General features: G+C 36.9%; 1 protein-coding gene across 7 annotated transcripts in view; it reads right to left on the reverse strand.

Annotated features, from left to right (window-relative positions):
• Positions 1 to 20,121, reverse strand: part of CEP162 (centrosomal protein 162) — a 47,069-nt gene that overhangs the window by 11,783 nt on the left and 15,165 nt on the right. For 6 of the 7 annotated variants that reach the window (XM_055809886.1, XM_055809885.1, XM_055809884.1 and 3 more), the window contains 18 exons: positions 19,631 to 19,783; positions 19,178 to 19,364; positions 18,231 to 18,283; positions 15,977 to 16,092; positions 15,027 to 15,057; positions 14,519 to 14,641; positions 13,602 to 13,793; positions 13,364 to 13,445; positions 12,243 to 12,501; positions 10,798 to 11,065; positions 8,955 to 9,097; positions 7,932 to 8,159; positions 7,097 to 7,234; positions 6,052 to 6,164; positions 5,188 to 5,293; positions 3,485 to 3,611; positions 2,470 to 2,633; positions 895 to 999 (listed from right to left, as the gene is read on the reverse strand). In XM_055809886.1, coding sequence (XP_055665861.1) covers positions 895 to 999; positions 2,470 to 2,633; positions 3,485 to 3,611; positions 5,188 to 5,293; positions 6,052 to 6,164; positions 7,097 to 7,234; positions 7,932 to 8,159; positions 8,955 to 9,097; positions 10,798 to 11,065; positions 12,243 to 12,501; positions 13,364 to 13,445; positions 13,602 to 13,793; positions 14,519 to 14,641; positions 15,027 to 15,057; positions 15,977 to 16,092; positions 18,231 to 18,283; positions 19,178 to 19,364; positions 19,631 to 19,783 — 2,588 coding nt within the window. The remainder of the gene's footprint in view (positions 1 to 894; positions 1,000 to 2,469; positions 2,634 to 3,484; positions 3,612 to 5,187; positions 5,294 to 6,051; positions 6,165 to 7,096; positions 7,235 to 7,931; positions 8,160 to 8,954; positions 9,098 to 10,797; positions 11,066 to 12,242; positions 12,502 to 13,363; positions 13,446 to 13,601; positions 13,794 to 14,518; positions 14,642 to 15,026; positions 15,058 to 15,976; positions 16,093 to 18,230; positions 18,284 to 19,177; positions 19,365 to 19,630; positions 19,784 to 20,121) is intronic. The other variant, XM_055809883.1, reaches the window with a different exon arrangement.

The following is a 20,121-nucleotide window of genomic DNA, read 5'->3' on the forward strand; positions in this document are numbered from 1 at the left end:
TTTTAACTTTTTACTTTTATTACTGATTGACTTATACATCATCTTAAAATATTGCTCTGGTCTTCAGACTGTCTTACATCAAATGGACCTTTTATTTATTTTCTTAGCACTTAAGCTGTACACCTCTTAATGCTGTTAATCTGCCTTTTTCCTGGACTTACATTCACGTTCTACTTTTCCAACTGGTAGGGAGATATTTCATAACAGTATTGAAATTATTCTCCCAATAACAGACTATATGGCTTTTATTTTGGAGTCTGCAATAACATAAAACTAACACCTTGCATGCAAGGCTAATAACAAGCCTCTCTTATCTATGGATAACATATTCTTCACATCAGAATACTGCAGAGGCTCATTCCTTTTGCCCCACATCCCTAGTAAATGCAGCTGCCATCTCCTAAAATTCAGAAAGGCCCACTTCCATCTGAGTTTTCCTCAGTAGAAACAGATTTCAAGGTCTCTGCTCCCCAGTTTTCATGATTCTTGTAGGAAACCAGTAAAACATAAACCCCTACCCTTGAATCAACTTGGTTGAAACTGATCATAACGTTAAGGGATTACTGAAACAGACAGAAACAGCCTCAAAAGATAAAACAGCAAGCTTGTGTGTGCCTTTGCCCTCTTGCCTCTTTCCAAGCAACTCTAAACACTATTTTAATGTTAAGGGATTCTAAAAGGCCTATCAGTAAATAGCTTGTTAGAACATAGTAGCAGAAGAGCTCTTTGGAAGTTAGTAATTGCATCTTTTTGTGTTAAGAGTATTCCATAGCAAAAGTTACTTTATCATAGTGCTTCAATTAATGCTTTATCCTTATGAAAGGGCTGGTAAGTATTTTAAGAGACCTTATCTGAAATAAAGGTTAAACGAAACACAGTTCTATTATTGCATACTTGTCGCTCAAGATCCTGAATTCTTTTAGTGTCTGCTGCTCTGTCTCGCAAACGTTTCTTCTGTTGCACACACTGATCTCCAGCTTCAGCTCTGAGCTTCTCAACCTATCCAATTTATGAGAAAATAAATCGAAACATATATTCACAGATATTGTCCTGTAGTACAGAAATATTTCAAACACACACAATATAGTGGAATTATTCTGCAACTTAAAAACTGGTAATGGTAACTTCTGTACTAACTGATTCTTCAGGTTCTTAAACTAAGTTACAGCTTCTTTAAGCCACTTAAGAACAAAGGAGCTGAAACTAGCTATGGAAATTGAGAAGAGAACTTCAGCTCTGGCACATTCTTGTCTTCAGACCAGTAAATCTGCCTCTTTCTCCATACTTCCAGTATACAGGCTTGGTTAATAAGCTGTAATATAAAGTCCTACAGCACGTTACATGAATTCAGGGTGAGTTAAGGAAATAGACTGTGATTTGCAAAGCTATGCTCTGTGATGAGAAACAGAAACAGCCAAAAAGCAATGTTGTGTTGTGCCCAAATAAATGCTAACTCCCAGGATCAGGGGAAGGAACTGTATAGCTAACGCTCCTGCACTCCCGTAAAGCCTGGCCACAAAGACTCAAAGTTTTAATCTAAAATTGAATTTCCTACCTTTATCAGCCACTATTATCACTGTACAGGGTTATTACACCTTTTATAGTTGGAAGTATTGCTATCTTGATTTCTTGCTCATATTGGCAATGTTAGCATAAGTAATGCTTTTACGCCAGCATAGTTTGACTAATCTGATCATTGTTTTTAAACACCAATCCATCCTAAAGAAAACGCAAATAAAAATATTTTCTTTCACAGCGATGGTATGTTGATCAAAGTTGGATATGGTGGCATTTAAGGGACTTCCTTGCCTTGCTGCTGTTCAGAAGCACCCCTTTAATCTGTGAGCTCTCTAATAAAATGCTGTGAAAAAATTCCAAGATCAGTTATATTTTATCATTGGTAAAATTCTTTATTTCTATGAATCCTAAATCAAATCTGATAAGTAGGCAGTGCAAATCTCAGGACTATTTCCAGTCTGTTCATATATTAGTTTTGCTTGCTTTATAATTTGAGCGTCTTGGCTTTTTCTTCCTTACTACAGCAACCAGATAATTTGTATTGGAAACGGTACTTAAGAGAATAAATAAGTGTTGCCTATGATACCATGGAGTAAAAAGGAAAAGAGAATGACAAGAGGGCTGTTCCAAGTTGTTAATGTGACAATGTACTTCCTTTTCTTAGTCAATAGCTTTTCAGGTTTTAAGGAAACACATTACTTTTGTTTCCAGAAGCATCGTCAAGATTTCAGTAGAAGCAAAACCAGGTTTTAAGCATTCTGCACTTGCAACTCTCACTGCATAAGTAGTAATATCAATTTTGTAGAATCCACATTTGATTCAAAGGTTATGAAGATTTACATGTTTTTTCTTGAAAAAAATGGGATTATTATGAACAGGATTACCTTATACTCATCACTAAGAAATAATTTTAAAGTTCCGACTTCTAAAGATAAAGCTAGATATTATCACCTCTAGTTTTAGTCTCTCAATTTCTTCTCTTGCATCTTTAAGACGAGCTGCATCTTTATCTAGAAGGTCTTGGTTTTCTGCATACCACTGAAGTCTTCTTTTTAAATGAGTAATCTCCTGTTTGTACGATTCTTCCATAACTTTAAATTCATAAGACTTCTCACCTACAAAAATATAACATCCTTAGTATTATTAGTAATTACGTATTGAAGAATTAGCCAACACTATCCTCAGCACATTTCATACATTTACTCTTTTCACAATCCTGTTACCGCAGTAAAGTTTTAAAACTAGACCCTAATTAGGACTTCAAATGCAAGAGTATTTGAAAAAACAAACTTTCTCCTCTCATACATGGAAGTACTCAACAATTTACAGTTTACCACAGAACATATTTAAAACAGAATCCCAGGGGGATCTATTCTTGATCACAATTCTAGTAAACAAATTTTCAACGTGGATTACAATACAAAATACATGCTTCGATATAGATCGATCATACTCCTGTCATTGAGGGATAGGGCATTTTGAGAAGAGACATGCTGGAAGTGAGAGTCCAGTTTCTGGCCCTTTCTCATTAAGAAAGCTGAAGTGAAACTGGAAAGAGTTCTGATAAGAATGTTGAAAAAAGTCGCAAGGCATAAGTTATAGGTAAAAAATGGGCAAGATCTAAATAGGAGACCAAAATGCAACATAGTAAAACTCTTCTTATGAACAGAGTTGCCATATAAATGGAAGCATCTGTTTTCCATGTCCAGTGGAAGACGGGCAAGAAATCAAACTTAACAGGCAACAGTAAGTTTGGCTAGGTACAAGAAAAGGCGTTCTAATAGAGTGCCAAAGGTACTGCAGCATGTCCTTCACTGTATGCTTTTATGAGAGGTTTAGACAATGTTTGGAAATGGTCTAGATGCATTTGACTTAAGTAATACTCTAATAAAGAAACAAGTTTTAGTTATTTATTTAGCGAAGCAGAGAGTAGGCAAAATTATTCAACAAAATGAAGGTGCTTTACCTAATGTAGATGCAATCTGGACTTTTGCTAGATCTCTCTCCTTCTTTGCTTGTCCCAAGTCTACCTCAAGAGCTTGCTTATCTTGTTTGAGAAGTCTTATCTCTTCTTGTAATTTAGTTTCTTCCTTCTGAGTTTTAGAGAAAACAGTAAGACAACTAAAACTAAACTGTTTAGTAAAACTGAACAGACATTGTCATGCAAAAGAAATGAATAGGCTCTTTCACCATGAAACGATTAAATCACAACAGTTGCGTCAGACCACACCAGCAATGAGGTTTCCTAATGTTGCTATTATTTCCAGGCCTTGCTATAGCACAGCATGGGAAAACTTAGCTTAACATTAGAAAATTACTTTTTTTAGTAAGTCTTACATAACTGTCTTCGAAGTAGAAAACATCTGCCTTTTGAAAGGGTCAATAAAGAAAATAGCTTTACTTATTTCTAAGACTCAAGACTGTAGCTTAAATGAACAGATATATTGTCCAACAGTTCATCTTACTAAATTCTATTTCTCACCATTTTCTGCATGCACTCTCTGTTTTGTTTGTTTATATATCATCAGTAGCACACTTCAAGTCTAAGTAGGATGAAAGGTCTCAGTGCCAGTGCCACCTCTGGAGATGGAGGCCCTTGTCCTAGGGACACAACAGGAAGCACAACTGGGGGACCGAGATTTTGGGGCCAGCCAGTAAACAGGCCAAGTACCTAGGGCCAGCATGCACACAGATGTGTGTTACTGCTAGCAAACTCCTGTCCTGATCTGCTGAACAGCATCAGGCCACAGAAGCTTCTTGTGTTTCCAACAGTATTGCTTGCATTTCTGCGGCGCGAGCAAAGGCGCTACTCTCCCTGCTATCTGTGTGCCTGACCATGTTAGTGTGGTGTGTGTGTCCCTCTCCATCCTTGGATCTTGTGTCCAGTCTCATTACTTGGCTGGTCCCAAGGGCTGGGAAGTGTAGCAACAGCACCTATGAGGCTGCAACTAGGGATGGCCCTGGAGTCTTATGAGCTCTAAGTCAGCACTATCAGACCAGGAATACCAGGAACACCTCCGCTGGTCCTGAAGCTCCCTGGATCCAGATCTTCCTTATGACCTACCTAACCAGTTGTTGTCTTTTTTTTTTTTAAAAACAAAGAAACACACACACCACCACCACCACAAAAACTAAACCAGAAGAAGCATCTTTTAATTTCTGGTCTAGCTATCAGAGGAAGTATGTACCAGAACAGTCAACCTACTTGCAGTAAGCAGAGCAATGGAAGTACCTGAAAACCTTTAATTTTAACATGAAGCTTACTAAACATCCACCCTCAAAACCACAAGCATTTGCAGGAACACAAAAAGAGTTACATGAGTCAACAGAAGATTCTTCTCACTCTGGCATTCTTTTCTAGAACTTACTCTGTAAGAGCAGGGATAAACTTCCTTCTGGATTTGTCTTATGCAGGAAAGTGATAGAGGTATCACTACTTCCTGCAAGCTCTCACAAGACATTTCAGAATTGCCAGTAAACAGGGCAATGTTGCACTTCTTTCAGCGCATGTCTCAGGGGATTACTTCTGAAAGTTCATTTGATGAGACATTTGTGATATGAAAGTGTGGCAAATAAGCATGATCCACTAGATTTACATTATTAGTCTACAATATGGATGGTTATGTGTTTTTTGTAAGAACACATGAAAAAAGGTTGGTATATACCTACCTGTGCTGCTCGAAGCTCTGAAATCAATTCTGTGAAACTCTGATTTCTGGCTGGTTCAGAATCCTGCACGATTTGTGATTGGGTATTAATCTTCTCTATCTTTTCTCTAAATGACAACAGCAAAACCAGTTATGCAATGTGGTGACCTGGCATACTAAAAAAAAAGCCCCCACCCAGTACCATGAAGTCAATCCGTGCAGTCTCAAAATAAAGAAAGAAGCAACTATGCAGTACATCTTTACACCAAAAAAATTCCACCTGTAAGGCAAAACCTTCTCACCTTGCACAAACTTGTTTGTTGGGACTACAAAAGGGAGTGAAACAAAACCTACTCTGCATCAGTGGAACTCATGTACAGGTCTCTCCCAAGCAAAGATTTGTAAAATAGGAGTACATGCAATTGCTAGGTTTTTTCCTCATTAGTAGCAAAGGATACGTACACTGCAGTGAATCTAATGGTTCCACCACTACCAGGATCTCTTGTGGCTCCTGATCCACTGTGTATCTTACAACAGTATCAAAACATTCTGACCCATGAGCAGAGCCGTAATACCAGAACAAGTGTAGTATACAATGTAGTATACATCACATTCTGATATGAATAAAAATATTTGAATTTTAGCATTGGACTATTCCCCAAATGGAAGGCTCCAGTCTTCCCACAGGTCTGCAACATCAGCAAGACGACTAAATTAAGTTTCCACCAACAAAAATCAATTCTCAAAAGAAAAAACAAAACCACAAACCCAAGAAGCACTGGAAAACATGCACCTGATAAGACTCTGCAGTGATTCTTCACAAATAAAATAATAAACACAGCTGAAAATTCCAGAGATTTTAGGTCAGATGTTTAAATGAGCCTACCTTAGGGCTACTAATTCAGACATTAAACACTGATTTTCCTTAAACATCCGTTCCTCATTTTTTTTGTTTTGGATTTGTAGCTCTTTCATTTGTTTGTACAACCTCTCATTTTCCTAAGTTGAGACACACAAAGTTAAAGAATGTTCATAAATTTCTGTTTTGTCCAGTTCAAAAACAATTGTCTACGCCTTGCATGGTTTGCATACTGCAACAGTGGAAGAAAACATTAGCTGTTTTATTACTAAGGTTCTAAAATAGATATATACTTTCATTATCTTTATGCTAGAGTAGTTTACAGTGACTTCTACAATCTTGCCCAAGTGCCTGCTCACTCTGGAAATCCTAGGCCAGTTCCTCTGCAAAGCTACCCCAACTATATTCTAAAACTGCATATGTGGATGGGTGCCGACAGATCAGAGCTCAGCCTGCCCATGCTCCAATACTGTGGACACAAATCATCACTAATCTGAGATGCTCACAGCCATTCCGGCAAGACAGTGCGCCCATACCAAGAAAGGCCACTGAGCACCAGCTGGAAGCTGGCTAAACTAACCCATTTGGTTTTATAGCTGCAAGCATTCAAAAGGATTATTGAGCTTGCATTATCTGTTTCTACGTTTGACTAAGTAATAAAAATCAGGCACACTAATAAGGTTTCCTTGAACTCAGCTGCTTAGATCCTGTGAAAAACATCTGCAAGATAGAACCCCCCAGATTTCTAACAATGCTTAAAAATACTAGTTTTCTTTTGGATTTGGGGCAAAAAGTCTGTGGTTCTTTATTGGCCATAAAGTATTTTCCCAGTTCTCAACTGACAAGTCACTGTCAGACAATTTAGAACAGTTACAAGGAATCATGGACAAACAACCCAAACTAGATGTGTGAAGTACTTCTAAAACGTGCAATACATGTTTGCCCTTCACATCTAAATTTCATCCGCTTTTTAGGTAGCAAGAAACAAGTTTTCAACAGAAAAGCAGAAACCATTAAAAAATTTTGTTTCTGAAACTGGCTAGAACACAGCTCAATATGCTGCGTGGTATACCTGTTGATAACCTTGAATAATGACTTCTTGATCTTCAATTTCTTTTTGTATTTGTGCCAGTTTTTCTTCGGTGACAGGAGCTATTGCTGTATGATGGGTCCATCTCTTCTCTTGAGTCAGTTCTTCCATACTTCTTAACTTTCAGAAAGAAAAAAGACACAAAACTAATAAGAAAGTTTTGTTAGCAACATGGAATTCTCTACAACACTACACTTTTACAATGTAAATAGATCAACATTTCATTATGATATGAAAGCAGACCAATGAGCCAATCTTGTTATTGGAGTTTTACAGAAGCATCACAAAATGGGAACAAAGTATAAAAAAGTTTGGGAAAAGTTAACAGAGTTTTACCCTCCCTGTTCTGTTCTTATGTATCTAGACAGGAGGGCGTAGTGGAATAACCCTGGAAATATGCCATACAGACAAAACACTACATTTTTCAATGCATCAAAAAAATAAGCAATATCTCAACAGCTAAGTAATTATCTCTAAAATAAGCAATATCTCAACAGCTAAGTAATTATCTCTAACAAGTGTATCTGTTAATCTCTTACGCTTTTTTTTTTTTTAACATAAGAGCAAGTTAAATTTTTGTAAAATGATGCAGAAGTCTCAAAATAGACTAATGGAAATGAGGGTAACAGTTTATCTCTGTAGAAAAAAAAGATCATGGCTTATGGGCAATAAATGTAACAGCAGGTATGCTTTTACAAACTAGCAGTGTGTGTAAATCTGGATTTCATTAACAACTCATGTAAAACAGCATTAATTTAATTTTCAGAAGCAATGTTTTTCCTATTCTATAGTAATGGGATACAAGATGATAAAGTACCTTACTCTGAAGAACATAGTTTTCCTGACCCAGCCGAGAAAGCTCTTTTTCATGCTGTGTTTTCAATTCTCCCATCTTTGTCTCTATTTCTTTCTCTTTTTGTGAAACTGTGCTTGTCAGCTGTTGAATCAAATCACGAGCTGCATTCAGGTCCTCCTCTGCAACTTGTACTCGTTTCAGCAAATACAGTTCTCTATCACAACTTCTGATAGGAGACAATGACAAATCCTAGTGAAGAGAAGAAATTCAGGGAAACATTACACTGAGCTGACTGTTTACAAAAAATTCCACTCATCAATTTTAACTGGCTTGTCTGGCTCTCAGCAACCACATAAGGCACTTGACAAGAAAAAAACCCCACCATTCTCACAGCAAAACATCCTGCATTTACTTTAATGAGCTACTTTCTCATTTCTGAAGTATGTGGGAGGAAAAAAAGCCCAAAAACAACAAGAAACAAACACCTCTCATATAACAGCCACCAGAATTATTCTATTATGCTTCTTACTTTTTGAAAAGCAGTAGTAATTTAGGTGTTGAACGAATAAATTTTTTATACAGTTGATAAGGAAGAAGGAAAATCCATCATAGTACTGCAAATTCAGTCATATTGGAGAAATCAGAAAATACTATTAAATATATAATGCAATACAAGTAGAAAAAAATAAATCCCAACCAGTAGTAGCACTAAACATTCATAACAGAATAATTTTATTTTAGATTTTCCCCTCTATCACAAAGTAGTAATTTTCAGAAATCAATAAGCATTCCAACTTTAAAGTACACAGAACCACCCAGCAACAGAATTATCCAAGCAACTGAAAAGCAATATAATTATACCTGTATATTTTAAGAGCAAAACCTAGTATTTCAGTAAAGGAAAGTCTATTCAATGTTTCAGCATTTGCCAATCTTGTGATTTTAATTAATTTTAATAATAAAATTATTAAAAAGCTTGTCAAAATAAGCTTGCAAACCAAGTTGTACATACTATAATTAGGAGCATCAGTGATTATTACTTACATGCTGATATTGTCTGCCATAGTCCACAGCCTGGTGTCCAAGATTGTTAACAACTGAGTGGCCAGATGTAACTCTGTTAACACTTCCCTCCAAAGTTGGTTCATTTGTTGCAGATCTTATTATCCTAGTAGCAAATAAGGCTACTTCGTTTAGGCAGAAAGTAAAATAGAACAAAATTAAATTCAGAATGTAATGTCCTTTAAAAAAAATAATCTATTCACGTGATTTACCTCTTAGGCAGATAAATTAAGTATTCTACAACCTGAATTTTGAATTAAATACAAAAACTTAAGAGCAATGAAACATTACAGAAAATGTATTTTTTTTTAAGTAAGGAACTGATGACAAAATAAAACAAAACCCAAGGGAACAACTGAAACAAGTAGGTGGATAATAAACCCTTCATGAAATAAGGTTAACCTCAGGTCTCTACTTGACTTGTGACCGGTTACCCAAGTATACAGAAATACAATGTATTTCAAGCTATGGTGAAGCCAAGCCACCGCAATTTTCAAGATGGACTTTGGAGTACAGACAGCACATAAAGACACACATTTACTTATTGCATCAAATAGCAACATGACTGGAAACTAAAAATCAGGGAAGCTCCCCCTCGAAAGTAACTAACATACATGGAACTATTCACATCTTAGTCTTCTGGAAAACAGACAGTAACTACAACTGACATTTCCCTTCTGCCTACAGCAGTTTAAGCTGAGAGCTCCTGCTTCAGAATCTTATACCGGAAATCAAGCAGGCAATGATAATTTTCTGAATTTAATACTTTTTACATTTCTCAAAACTATCCCCCCACAAAGGTACTCCCTTAGCACTGACGACTAGGGCATTGCTTGATTCAATGCCATTCTCTTTGTAGCTAGAGGTCCCTGCAGAATGCATCCTGGTGGATTAACTTCTGAAGTCATCTGAAATTGCTATGGAGAATGGTTACAGCTAGAGAAGGAAGAACATGTTTGAATGAGGCTAGTGGACTCTCAGGACTCTCATTCACTTCACCTCCATCTGGCTGTACACCCTTCTCTTCTCCAGGGAGTGCCACAGCAACGCGCTGAGGAACTGAGCTCCCTTAGTCTGACAGCTGCCACTAAAGCATCTCCCCAAGACGGGCAACATAATCCTAAATTGCTTTTCCCAACACTACTTGTATGTTTTTTTAAAGCATTACATGCTAGAAGTGTGCTAAAACCTGGGCATCTGTAGTTATTTTTGCTTCCCTGAGAGACAGCAAACATATCTGGAAAGATGCTGAACTATCTCATGAAACTCTTCAGGCTTCACCCCAAAATAAGTACGTTCAGTCCTTCACTTGCAACTCAGCTTCCACAGGACTACAATGCTATTATTCTCCCTTCCTTAGCATTACAAGAGACATGAACAGAAAATAAGATTTTCTTTTTAGTGCTTTCTTTGTAGTCTAGGAAAGATAAAAAAAAGCAGCTGAGAATAGAAATTCGGCATCACACACAGAAGTTAGTGTGTCAGCAAATCCCTGCATTTACTGTAATGAAAAATGTAATTTGTAGATACTTTGAACACCAGCTTCTTCTATTATTTTGGTCCTACTGGTGAACAATAGGTAAGTGTCAAACATAGTGGTGGTATACGGGAGTAGAAATGAAACAAGACAACAGTGCAAAGCTTTATTTAAAAGTCTCTTCCAGCAACTTTGTGCTGATATTGAAGAAAACTCAGTACTTAATTGTGTTTGGGTTTAGATTTTTTCTCCAACATTTTGGGTTTTGTTTTTGTTTTTTTTAATGTGAAGAATGAACAGCAAAGCTCTCTGGCTCTTAAAACTCAATACTTCTTGCAACAGAATTACCTTTAGATCTTGCTCTGTCTGCAGGACTTTTGGCTTTCATGCTCGTCTTTTTGAAAGTTTCTTTTGGTGATTTCTTTTCATTAACTGGAGAAGACTGTTTTGAGACTGAAGTGAGTCTCCCATACCCAGAACTTCTAACCACTCCATGTGGACCATATGAAGATTTCTTTTTATGTAAAGGTGCTGGACTTCTGATATTCTTGTGTAACATTGGTTTAGTAGTCATTGACTCTGATCTTTCATTCTTCAAGGAACCAGACTGAAGAGCCTGTGACAAGAGCGCACGCGTTTAGAACAAGTGTTAGGCTCTAGTGTAATCTGAAGGTAGCTTCCATTACTGAAAAGAACACAGAAGCAGTTACAAGAATTACACAGCTGTAAGACTTGGGGCAGTGGGAAGCATTATTTTAAACTGAATTAATAGTATGTAATTTTGCAGAATTTTACTACTTCAGAAATATATGAAACGCAGGTATTTTGTACTGGTTCTGTTTAATTGTTCTGGGAAGTTATTACTACATTACAGGATCTTTAGCTTACCAAAAGCACAGCTTGTGACTAAAGGCTAGTCACAGTGCACACAGAAGCCCAGCGATGAAGAAAGGAACAGTGGCAGGCAGAGGAACCCTGCCAAACTCGATCATCAAAAACAGAGCACCCAACTCCTCAGACCAGCAAACAAGAAAGCTGAGCTCTGGCCCTGGTGGGAAATCCACCAGGAGAAATCAGACAAACAACTCTCTCTCCTTGCAACGCCTTGCAGATAGAAGAGGTGGTTGCCTAAAGAAGTGTGGGGCTAATTTAAGGGATGCAGGGGAGAAGAGAATATGGGGATGCAGGGAGAAGATCTGGAATTGCGCAAATCGTGTTATGCAGTGTTTGAGAGGATTGTGAGAATGTGCAAAACATACAGGATGTTTATTGAAAGGATAAAAACTAGATAAAGGGAGAAATTAAGGTGGATCAAGTATGAACAAGTCTGGGAAATAAAGAGGGAAAATAAGATTAAAGAAGGTGGTGACATGACCGGGTTGCTGGTCAGTACATTTGTCTGACAAAGCCCAACACCGATCATTGCAGTGTCTCCTATATTCTTATTGAACTGTATTTCTGACTGTCCTCTGTAGATATGCTCTCTGTTCTGAGCCTATGTGTGCTCCCTCAATAGGAACATGTGCCTAGACCCACTACCAGCTCGAGCTGGGGACACGGAACTGCAGCTGTCTTGCACATACTGGGCTGGGATAGGAAGAATCCCACTGGTCCCAAAGTCCAGTGGATTTGCCTGACCTTTAACAGCAGCAATGGTAACGTGAGAGTTTCAAGAAAAACAAAAACAGCCTCAATTTCTAAACGTCACAGCATAATCAAATGAAAGACAGTGTAAAAACATACACATTTTAAATATATTTCCATATAATAAAAATCTGATTGATATTACTTACTTGTTTAGTTTTGCTGCCTTCTGAAAGCAAAAAGTCTCGTACTATTTTTTCTCTTAGTACATCAGGCCGTACTTCACTGGTCTGAATTTCTTTCTCAGCCACCCTCTGAAAGTTATCACCATTCACACCTGTCTGCAGAAAGATGCCCTCTTCTCTGTTTTCAAGTAAGTTTGTCTCCCAAACTGTATTATCCTGGTGCTCTTCAAAGGGCGAGTGGCTGACAAGGTCATTTGCTGCGCTGCTTAACAGTTTCACAGGACTACAAGAGAAAGGAATAAAATCACACATAACAAGACTTTTGCCCTTTGCTTTTCTGTCGCTCTGGAAAAGTGATACTCCTTTAGGTATCAGCTGTAAAGACTGCTTGAATCTGAAAGCGCCACTAGGCCCCTTTTAAGAGCAACCCTGCAGATGTAAACAGATTCACGCCCACACTGCGGAACAAAAAGCTATTTCCCAGTAGTGACTGTTTTTGTGGAGGTACCGAACTCAGCTACAAGATGAACATCTGCAGCATGCAATTAATGCTAATAAAACAACGAATGGTAATTTCCGCTGAGTGTAGGTACACGATAAGCTCCCAAAACTCATTTGCTAATCATAACCTATTTCTGACAGTTCCAGGGCCTATGTTTTCTGCTCTAGACACGACAGCTGGAGCAACTCAGAAAGAGGTATGGAGCGCAGGTTAGTAAAAATCACAAGAGTAAGCAGAATAAGAGGATTTGATCTTAGATTACAGAGGCTGGAGAGTTAGGATAGGACGTAGGCTGAAATCCATGTACGGGGGAAGGGAAACAGCAGAAGACTGGGAAAGAAGAGATCCTGCGGTAGCTGTGAGCGAGGAACGCTGCTCCAAATGATTGACAAACATCAACATCAACGCTTCTCACTCCAAGTTTGGGAATCCTTGGTCTAAACCAATTAGCTCTGTATCTTCATTTTACAAATGCCTGCATTGTACAAACTCGCTGCAAATGCCATAATGCTGGTGCAAGACAAAGAAATTTCAGTATTTAATTAAGGAAAAAGAGTGATGAGTTATTTAGTAAGTTGTTTCTCACAAATAATTATTGGACTTAAGTTAGAGCAATTTTTACAATGCATTCTGAAATAAGTACCTTTCAGGCTCCACATCAAACCCTCTGACATTACATGAATGTCCTTTAATTGGTTTCATCAATTCTTCGACAGTAGGTAAATCTAATTAGTGCAAAATAAAACAAAACAGAACCTTAGAAAAAAAGTATTTTTAAAAAGGACAACATTTTAAAATGTTTCATAAATGAAGTATTAAACATATTACTACTTCACTCATTTTACATGCTTGTACAATACATGCCTGCCTTTAGTATTTACCTGATTCAATAGTTGACATGTTTTTTGAACAGATGTCACTATTTTGTGAAACACCTTGCACTAAGCATTCTGAGATTGCCATTGCAGAATCGTGCAGTTTTTGCTCATCAGTGTCACCCAAAGACTGATCAATATGTTGGTATGCTTGGTGTAATGCTTCGATGTCACTGGTGGTTTGTCCATAGGAAGTGCCTGTGAAAAATGCAAGCTCGTAAGAGACACTACAGGATTATCTATTTTGGGCAACATCCCAAAGGAGCCCGTGTTTCAGTTACTAGCTTGGTCTGTCATGTGCTGAGAACAGTGATTTCAGTTATGAAAAAAAACCCAACTTAATCTCAATTTTACAATAAAAATAAATAGTTGCCAAGTTCATTAGTACATACTAAACAGTCTCATCTACAGTTTGCATGCCTCTCCACCCCCCTTGCCCACCTTACTATTTTATCAGTACTAACACTAACAGCATATATAACTATTTTAACAGATGCCATCAGAGCCATACTCTAGATATAAGTAGCATACACTGTTGTACTAAGTTTGATAAAAGAATGTATGTTTTAACTGTGTTCAATGCTGTCACAGAAGAATTTTGGCTACAACGAGTAACAAAAGGAGATAGTATTTAAAAATCAAACTGCAACATCAAAAGCACCTTTACAAAAAACAAGCGTAAAAAGGTGTCTTTTTAGCAGAAACATGACTTTTTTCTGAAATATTTCCTCCTCCTTTCACAATCTGTTACTAAAAGCCAAGGCCTTCATATTCACTGATAACCTACGAACAAATGAAGACAGACATCAAAGCCACCTAAATCTACTAAAGAAAGATTCTGGGGGTTGTGTTTTGTTGTGGTTTTGTTGTTGTTGTTGCTGCTTTTTGGTTTGTTTATTTTTTTTAAAAAACCCAACTCTTACCTGCTTCATTCATTTCAATTCTATTGACTTCTTCAGGCAGATGATGTTCAACTAGAGCTACGCCTGATGTTCCAACAGCCTTTTGAACTTCTGTAGTTGAATCTTGTGAATCAAGTAATACAACTAAACCCAAGAAGACAGGTATTAAAGAAAACACAATTCTCTTATTTATACTGGGTACACTAGAATTAGAAGTACACCAAAGCTTATCTTGATGTCCTAAACATGCAAAAAAAGCTATATATTCTAACACCATTAAAGGTAAAAACTGTAAACTCTGATTGCAAGCATCAAAATCTGAGTACTGACTAGAGGTAGTAAAATAAAGAATTACACTGATGATCACTTTGAAGTGCTAATATGTAAATTAACTTTTAACCATTTCAGTCCACCACACTTTCAGCAGAACATAATAAAACCAGGTCAAAAATATCAAAATAGTAAAAATCAGGTAAGCAAGTTTCAGAGTTACATTTAATATTCTCCTACTAATCAAAGTATATTTTACCTTTAGCCAGCATGCCAGCATTTGCTTCTTTCTAACAAAAATAAAGAGAAAACAATATTACTGTTTGAATTTCACAGGAAAAAAAATCTAGGTGAACTTTAAAAGTTGGCCTAAAACCTAAGAATAGTTCTTGGAAGTTAGAATTAACAATTCTTCATGCTTCAAGAATATGCACTTCTCTAAAACTCTCCTTAGGATGCCAGAAAGTCCTCAGCATTCTGTACTCTCCACTCACAAGTGACTAGGAAGTAAATGCTACTCCGCATAAATGGAATAATATTTTTGCACCTTCCTGGTTCTCTTAAATCATAATTTGAGAAAAGAAAATAATGTAGCAGTAAGCACATTACACTTCCATTCTATTTGTCTTTTTCAAACATTTATTAGAAATATTACTTTAATAAATTTACTTAAAAAGAATAAAAAAACCCCACAGTTACCCATTACCAATGAACACGGGGTTGCTCTACGGAATCCTTTCATATAAAACACCAAATCAGAACACGTGCTCCACATCAAAAAATCTGACTAAGCTAGTTGACAGTAAATACCCTCAAAGTTCAGACAGTGTAGATTTTGGGTCTTCTGTCCAAACTGTTTCACAGAACTACTTCCCTCAGTCTGTGTCACTTGCTGGTGAAGACACCACCTTAATAGCTCCATGAAAGATATTAACCAGTAGGTATTCTGAAGCTGAGGCTCCAACCTGAGCTCATCCACAGTTCTTAATTCGAAGGAGGAGTAAACACGAAACCCTGTGAAGAACTCAATCCTTTCAGTGATTTATCATAGGAAAGCGTGTATCCTTAATAGAACAAACCAGTCGCAGGATGACTATATTCTTTTCTTTAAGATAGTACATATTATATAAAGTTTTACTATATCTGCAGTTATATATTGCAGAGTTTTTACAAATCATGCAAGTAATATAAACATTTGGTAAGGTATACCTGTTCTTGGGGACTTAAATCAAATCCTGACATGATGTTCTCATTCATCTGGCTTCCTTCAGTTTTAAAGGCAGGATTAGCATCTGTTTCTTCTTCAAAGTCTTCACTGTAGCTGCCTGAACAGTAAAATAAACATCAAATACAACGAATATTCAAGGAAGACAAAGCAGTAAGGGAAAGCCATTTCCTTTTCCCCGATCTATTGTCTAAGAACAGGTACTGCCACTATTACTCCTTTCACAAAAGCAACAGAAAGGTTTCAAGACTGGGTGTTGTAATAAAACCACAGTCAAAGTCACACTTATTATCTCTAAATTCAAATGAAGTTTTTCTTACGATCAATTATACTTTACCTCTGTCTCCTCCAGGCATACTTGAATTAAATAATTTTCTGTCACTGAGGGGTGAAACGGTGTTAATTCCCCCCTAGTCGGCAAAGTACTCTGCATATCCACTTTGACAGCTCCAGCAGTTTTTAGGCTCACAACCTGTAATTCTGCTTCCTCTGACCTGCTCTGGGGGCCCAACGGCTACTTTCAAGAGTAAGCATTATTTAAAAACACAAGTGTGTCAAAAAGAATGAATTTTACAAGCAAGCCGTATGTTTTTTCTTCAGTTACCTAGATCCTTCCACAAGTTCTGATTCCCTATTGCACATCTCCCCCACTCAGCTCCTGTGGCGAGAGGCTTCAATGTCTGCATCACTTGTAACGCTTAAATGTAGAAGAATTGCAAAATACTGGTTTATATAGTGTTCTCTCTGTATTTTGTCACCAATACAACTGACACACGGTTTAACTCATATGTAAAAACTACTCTATGAAAAGAAGTCACTATTTCAGCATTCTCTTTGGGTTTGGACCATGAGAAGTGAGATCAGCTGAAAATAGCTTTCTCATTCTGACTTAAGACACACAAAGTGCTTATGCTATTCCTGAACATGTATTAGATGTTATTTCATTTGCTATTTGATGAAATAGCAGTTTGAAACCAAAACACACACAACACAGAGCTTGGTTATTTCCAGCTATTCCACAGAAACAGGTTTCCTAAAAATTAGAAGTGTCAATTTCATAAACCTGACCATAACAATTAGGCATTTTCAACCCCTTAGTTAGGAATAAAGCTAAAATATTATAGCATCTCTGCTGCAACTATTGTGATCTGTTGCAGTCTACAGAGTAATCAAGCTTTCAAGGAGAAAAAAGGAGAAAAGATTTCCTGGGATAAGGTTTACAAAACGGCCTCTTTATGTCTGGGAAATTCCAGACTGACAACAGGACAGCTCTAAAGTTCAGCTAAATATATAAATTTGAAAATACAATCTGTTGATTAAATTACAGGAATACACTCTTTATCATATGCTAGCAATGAAGAGTGAAATAAAGAGAAATGACAAAGTGAAAGGAAGATGAAAGGAGTGCAGCATGGAAATTTTTGGGGAAAAAAATCAAGTAAGAGTAATATTGCAGATTACAGAGGTTAAACTCAGGCATGAAAAGATGGTACAAAAATACAGATGATAGTTAAGACACTGGAGTAACTCAAACATTAACACATTTCACTGTTAGGGTAATTTTTTCTTCATTTTTTGATTGATAGTTGGGTTTCAGGTTTTTCTGTTTTTCCTGTTTGTCTTTTATATCACACTAGATTACAAATCCACTTTTTTAAAAAAAGGGCACAAAACTAAAAGCAAACAAAGCCCTCTGTTTGAATAACAGCTGCACAGTCATAATGCAAAGGCAGCCTAAAAGGCTTGATGTAAGAACTACAGATAAAATATTTTTTTCAGATAAAAAAAGCTTTACCCACAACAGTGGTGATAAGGGAACAGAAGTCAACTGGTTTACATATTACTCAAAACAAAAAGGTTCAGTGAGGATGCTGGACCATCTTATGAATCTGAAACTTAAAAAAAGTCAAGTTTTCTGACTAGCTCCAAAGGCAACACATAGTCTAGAAGAAACTATGAGACTGTAGTACAGTTTCCTACTTCCAGACCTTTAAATTACATCCCACTACAAACATGAAGATCCTGCGCCATCCTCTTGACACCCTGCTATGACATCTTCTGAAGACTCTGCATTTGAACTGGAGCACTAATCCACACTTCCATTTCTATTAATCTTCTTAATGAAGTTCTTGCATTTCTTAGTGTACATACAGCAATTAAAAAACAAAAAACAAACCACCACGACAAACCAAGAAAGGTAAGAATTTTCAAATTAACAATTTAGAAAGATGGTATTACCAGATTTCTCTTCATGTGCGGGCTCCTCTGCTCCTTTTCCAGTTTGTTCATTTCTGAGAAACAAAATGAAAATTTTAATCTCTTCTTGGACAGCAAACAAACATACTTTTTCCTAACTCCAAACTTCAATACTTCTTACAATTAGCAATAGAATTAAAAACCTGAATCCATCCATCGTATCAAATCATAGGTAAGAAAGGCAGATAAATGTTAGCAATTATTAAAGATTTAAGTTTACAACTGTTCATAGTTAAAAGTCTCAATCTAACTCTTAAATCACTCCCTTTCTGCATTCCCTCCAATATCTACATTAGTTTCTCGAACAGCTTTTTATCATCAGGTCTGCTTTGTCTTCCGACCTTCTCATTCTGTGTTAACAAAAAAAAAAAACCAAACCACAAACAAATTGCTTTCCCCTTTTCTTGTAAAGTTTTGTCCTTACAGAAAACTCTCCAGAATTCTGACCCTCCAACTGCTTTCATATTGGAATTTTCCTCTGCACTCAGCATATTTAGCAGCAGCAGCCTGAAATCCCCCTTCACCCATTTCTCTCATACATGTTTGAACCTATTTTCACATAACTAATTAGAAATGGATTGCCCTAGTCTATGAAAATTTTGTATCTCTCCTCTAGATTCATTTGTAACACCATGTCTAAGGGGACACGGAACCTTTCCTGATCTATATCAGTTGTTAACTCTTTATTTAGTTCCACCTTACAATTAAGAATGTTAAATCCTAGTTACTATTAAGCTATGCACAAGACTGTAGCTATGTCCACTTAAAACAAAGTCATGTTCTCATCTTACTTTCATTTAATAAGCTCGTTTCTGTCCTTGCCTTCATAAAAACCCAAACCACAACAAACAGAAACCTGATTGAAATCATACATCCATCACGTGCCCATTACCACTAACAGTCCACAACTTTTCTTCCCTCTAAATTACCGTACAAATGGTGCTAGTATGACAGAATCACTGGAATCCAGCTCTTTATTTAATCTTGAATAATCAATAGTAGAGGAAGCTTCTTGTTCAAGTTTGGCAAAGAAGATCTCTTTTTCTTTTTGTTCTTCCAAGGTATCCAATCCAACTCCCATGATACTGTGATTAGGCCCAGAAGCTAAAACTGAATCTAAATTTCAAAACAAAGATTAAACTAACTGTGTCTGTGCTGTATGTCCATGTAGAATAGTCATAATAAGTAACAACAACTACAGACTCATAACGTATTAATAGTATCATATCATCACAAACTAGTACTAGGAGCTTTCAGTTCACGAGATGCAACTGACAGAAGTGAAGAATCCCGATTTGCAATGAATTAAGGTAAACTGCTTGTAATAGTAATTTATTTAGCTCTAGCTAAATTAATGAAAAGGTTGTGCTCTCTGTTCTCACCATTTGTCTCCAGGCTGTCTCTACTTAAGGATACAGCAACCCCGTTACTCTCCTGAAGCTGCATCTTTTCCACATGCATATTCTCATTACTTTCTCCCATAGGCTGTGAAGTGTTCCGTATCTTGACAAAGCTTCCATTGGCTCCAAACATTCCTAGGAAAAAAGTTGCAATATGCTTGACTATCATCTAAAAGCTGTTTGTACGGTATTTCAGTCTTCCAGTCATCTTCCACAACCACCAATTTTAATCTCATATTGCAACAGCAAAGATACGGTCTCACAAATCACATTCATTTAACTTCCATTTCTATTATGAGGTATGTAGATCTTGTTTAATTAGTTAAATAGGCTTGTAAAAACTGACTTACTGTCACATTACTCACAGAAAACAATCACGCAGACAAAACCATATACAGAACACTTCTTTGTTAAAAGTTTGTTCGTATTGTTTGATCTACCAGCCCCAGAGAAAGCACGGCAAATTTTTGAAA

This window comes from Falco peregrinus, chromosome 7, assembly GCF_023634155.1.
Source record: "Falco peregrinus isolate bFalPer1 chromosome 7, bFalPer1.pri, whole genome shotgun sequence".
Taxonomy (NCBI): Eukaryota; Metazoa; Chordata; class Aves; order Falconiformes; family Falconidae; genus Falco; species Falco peregrinus.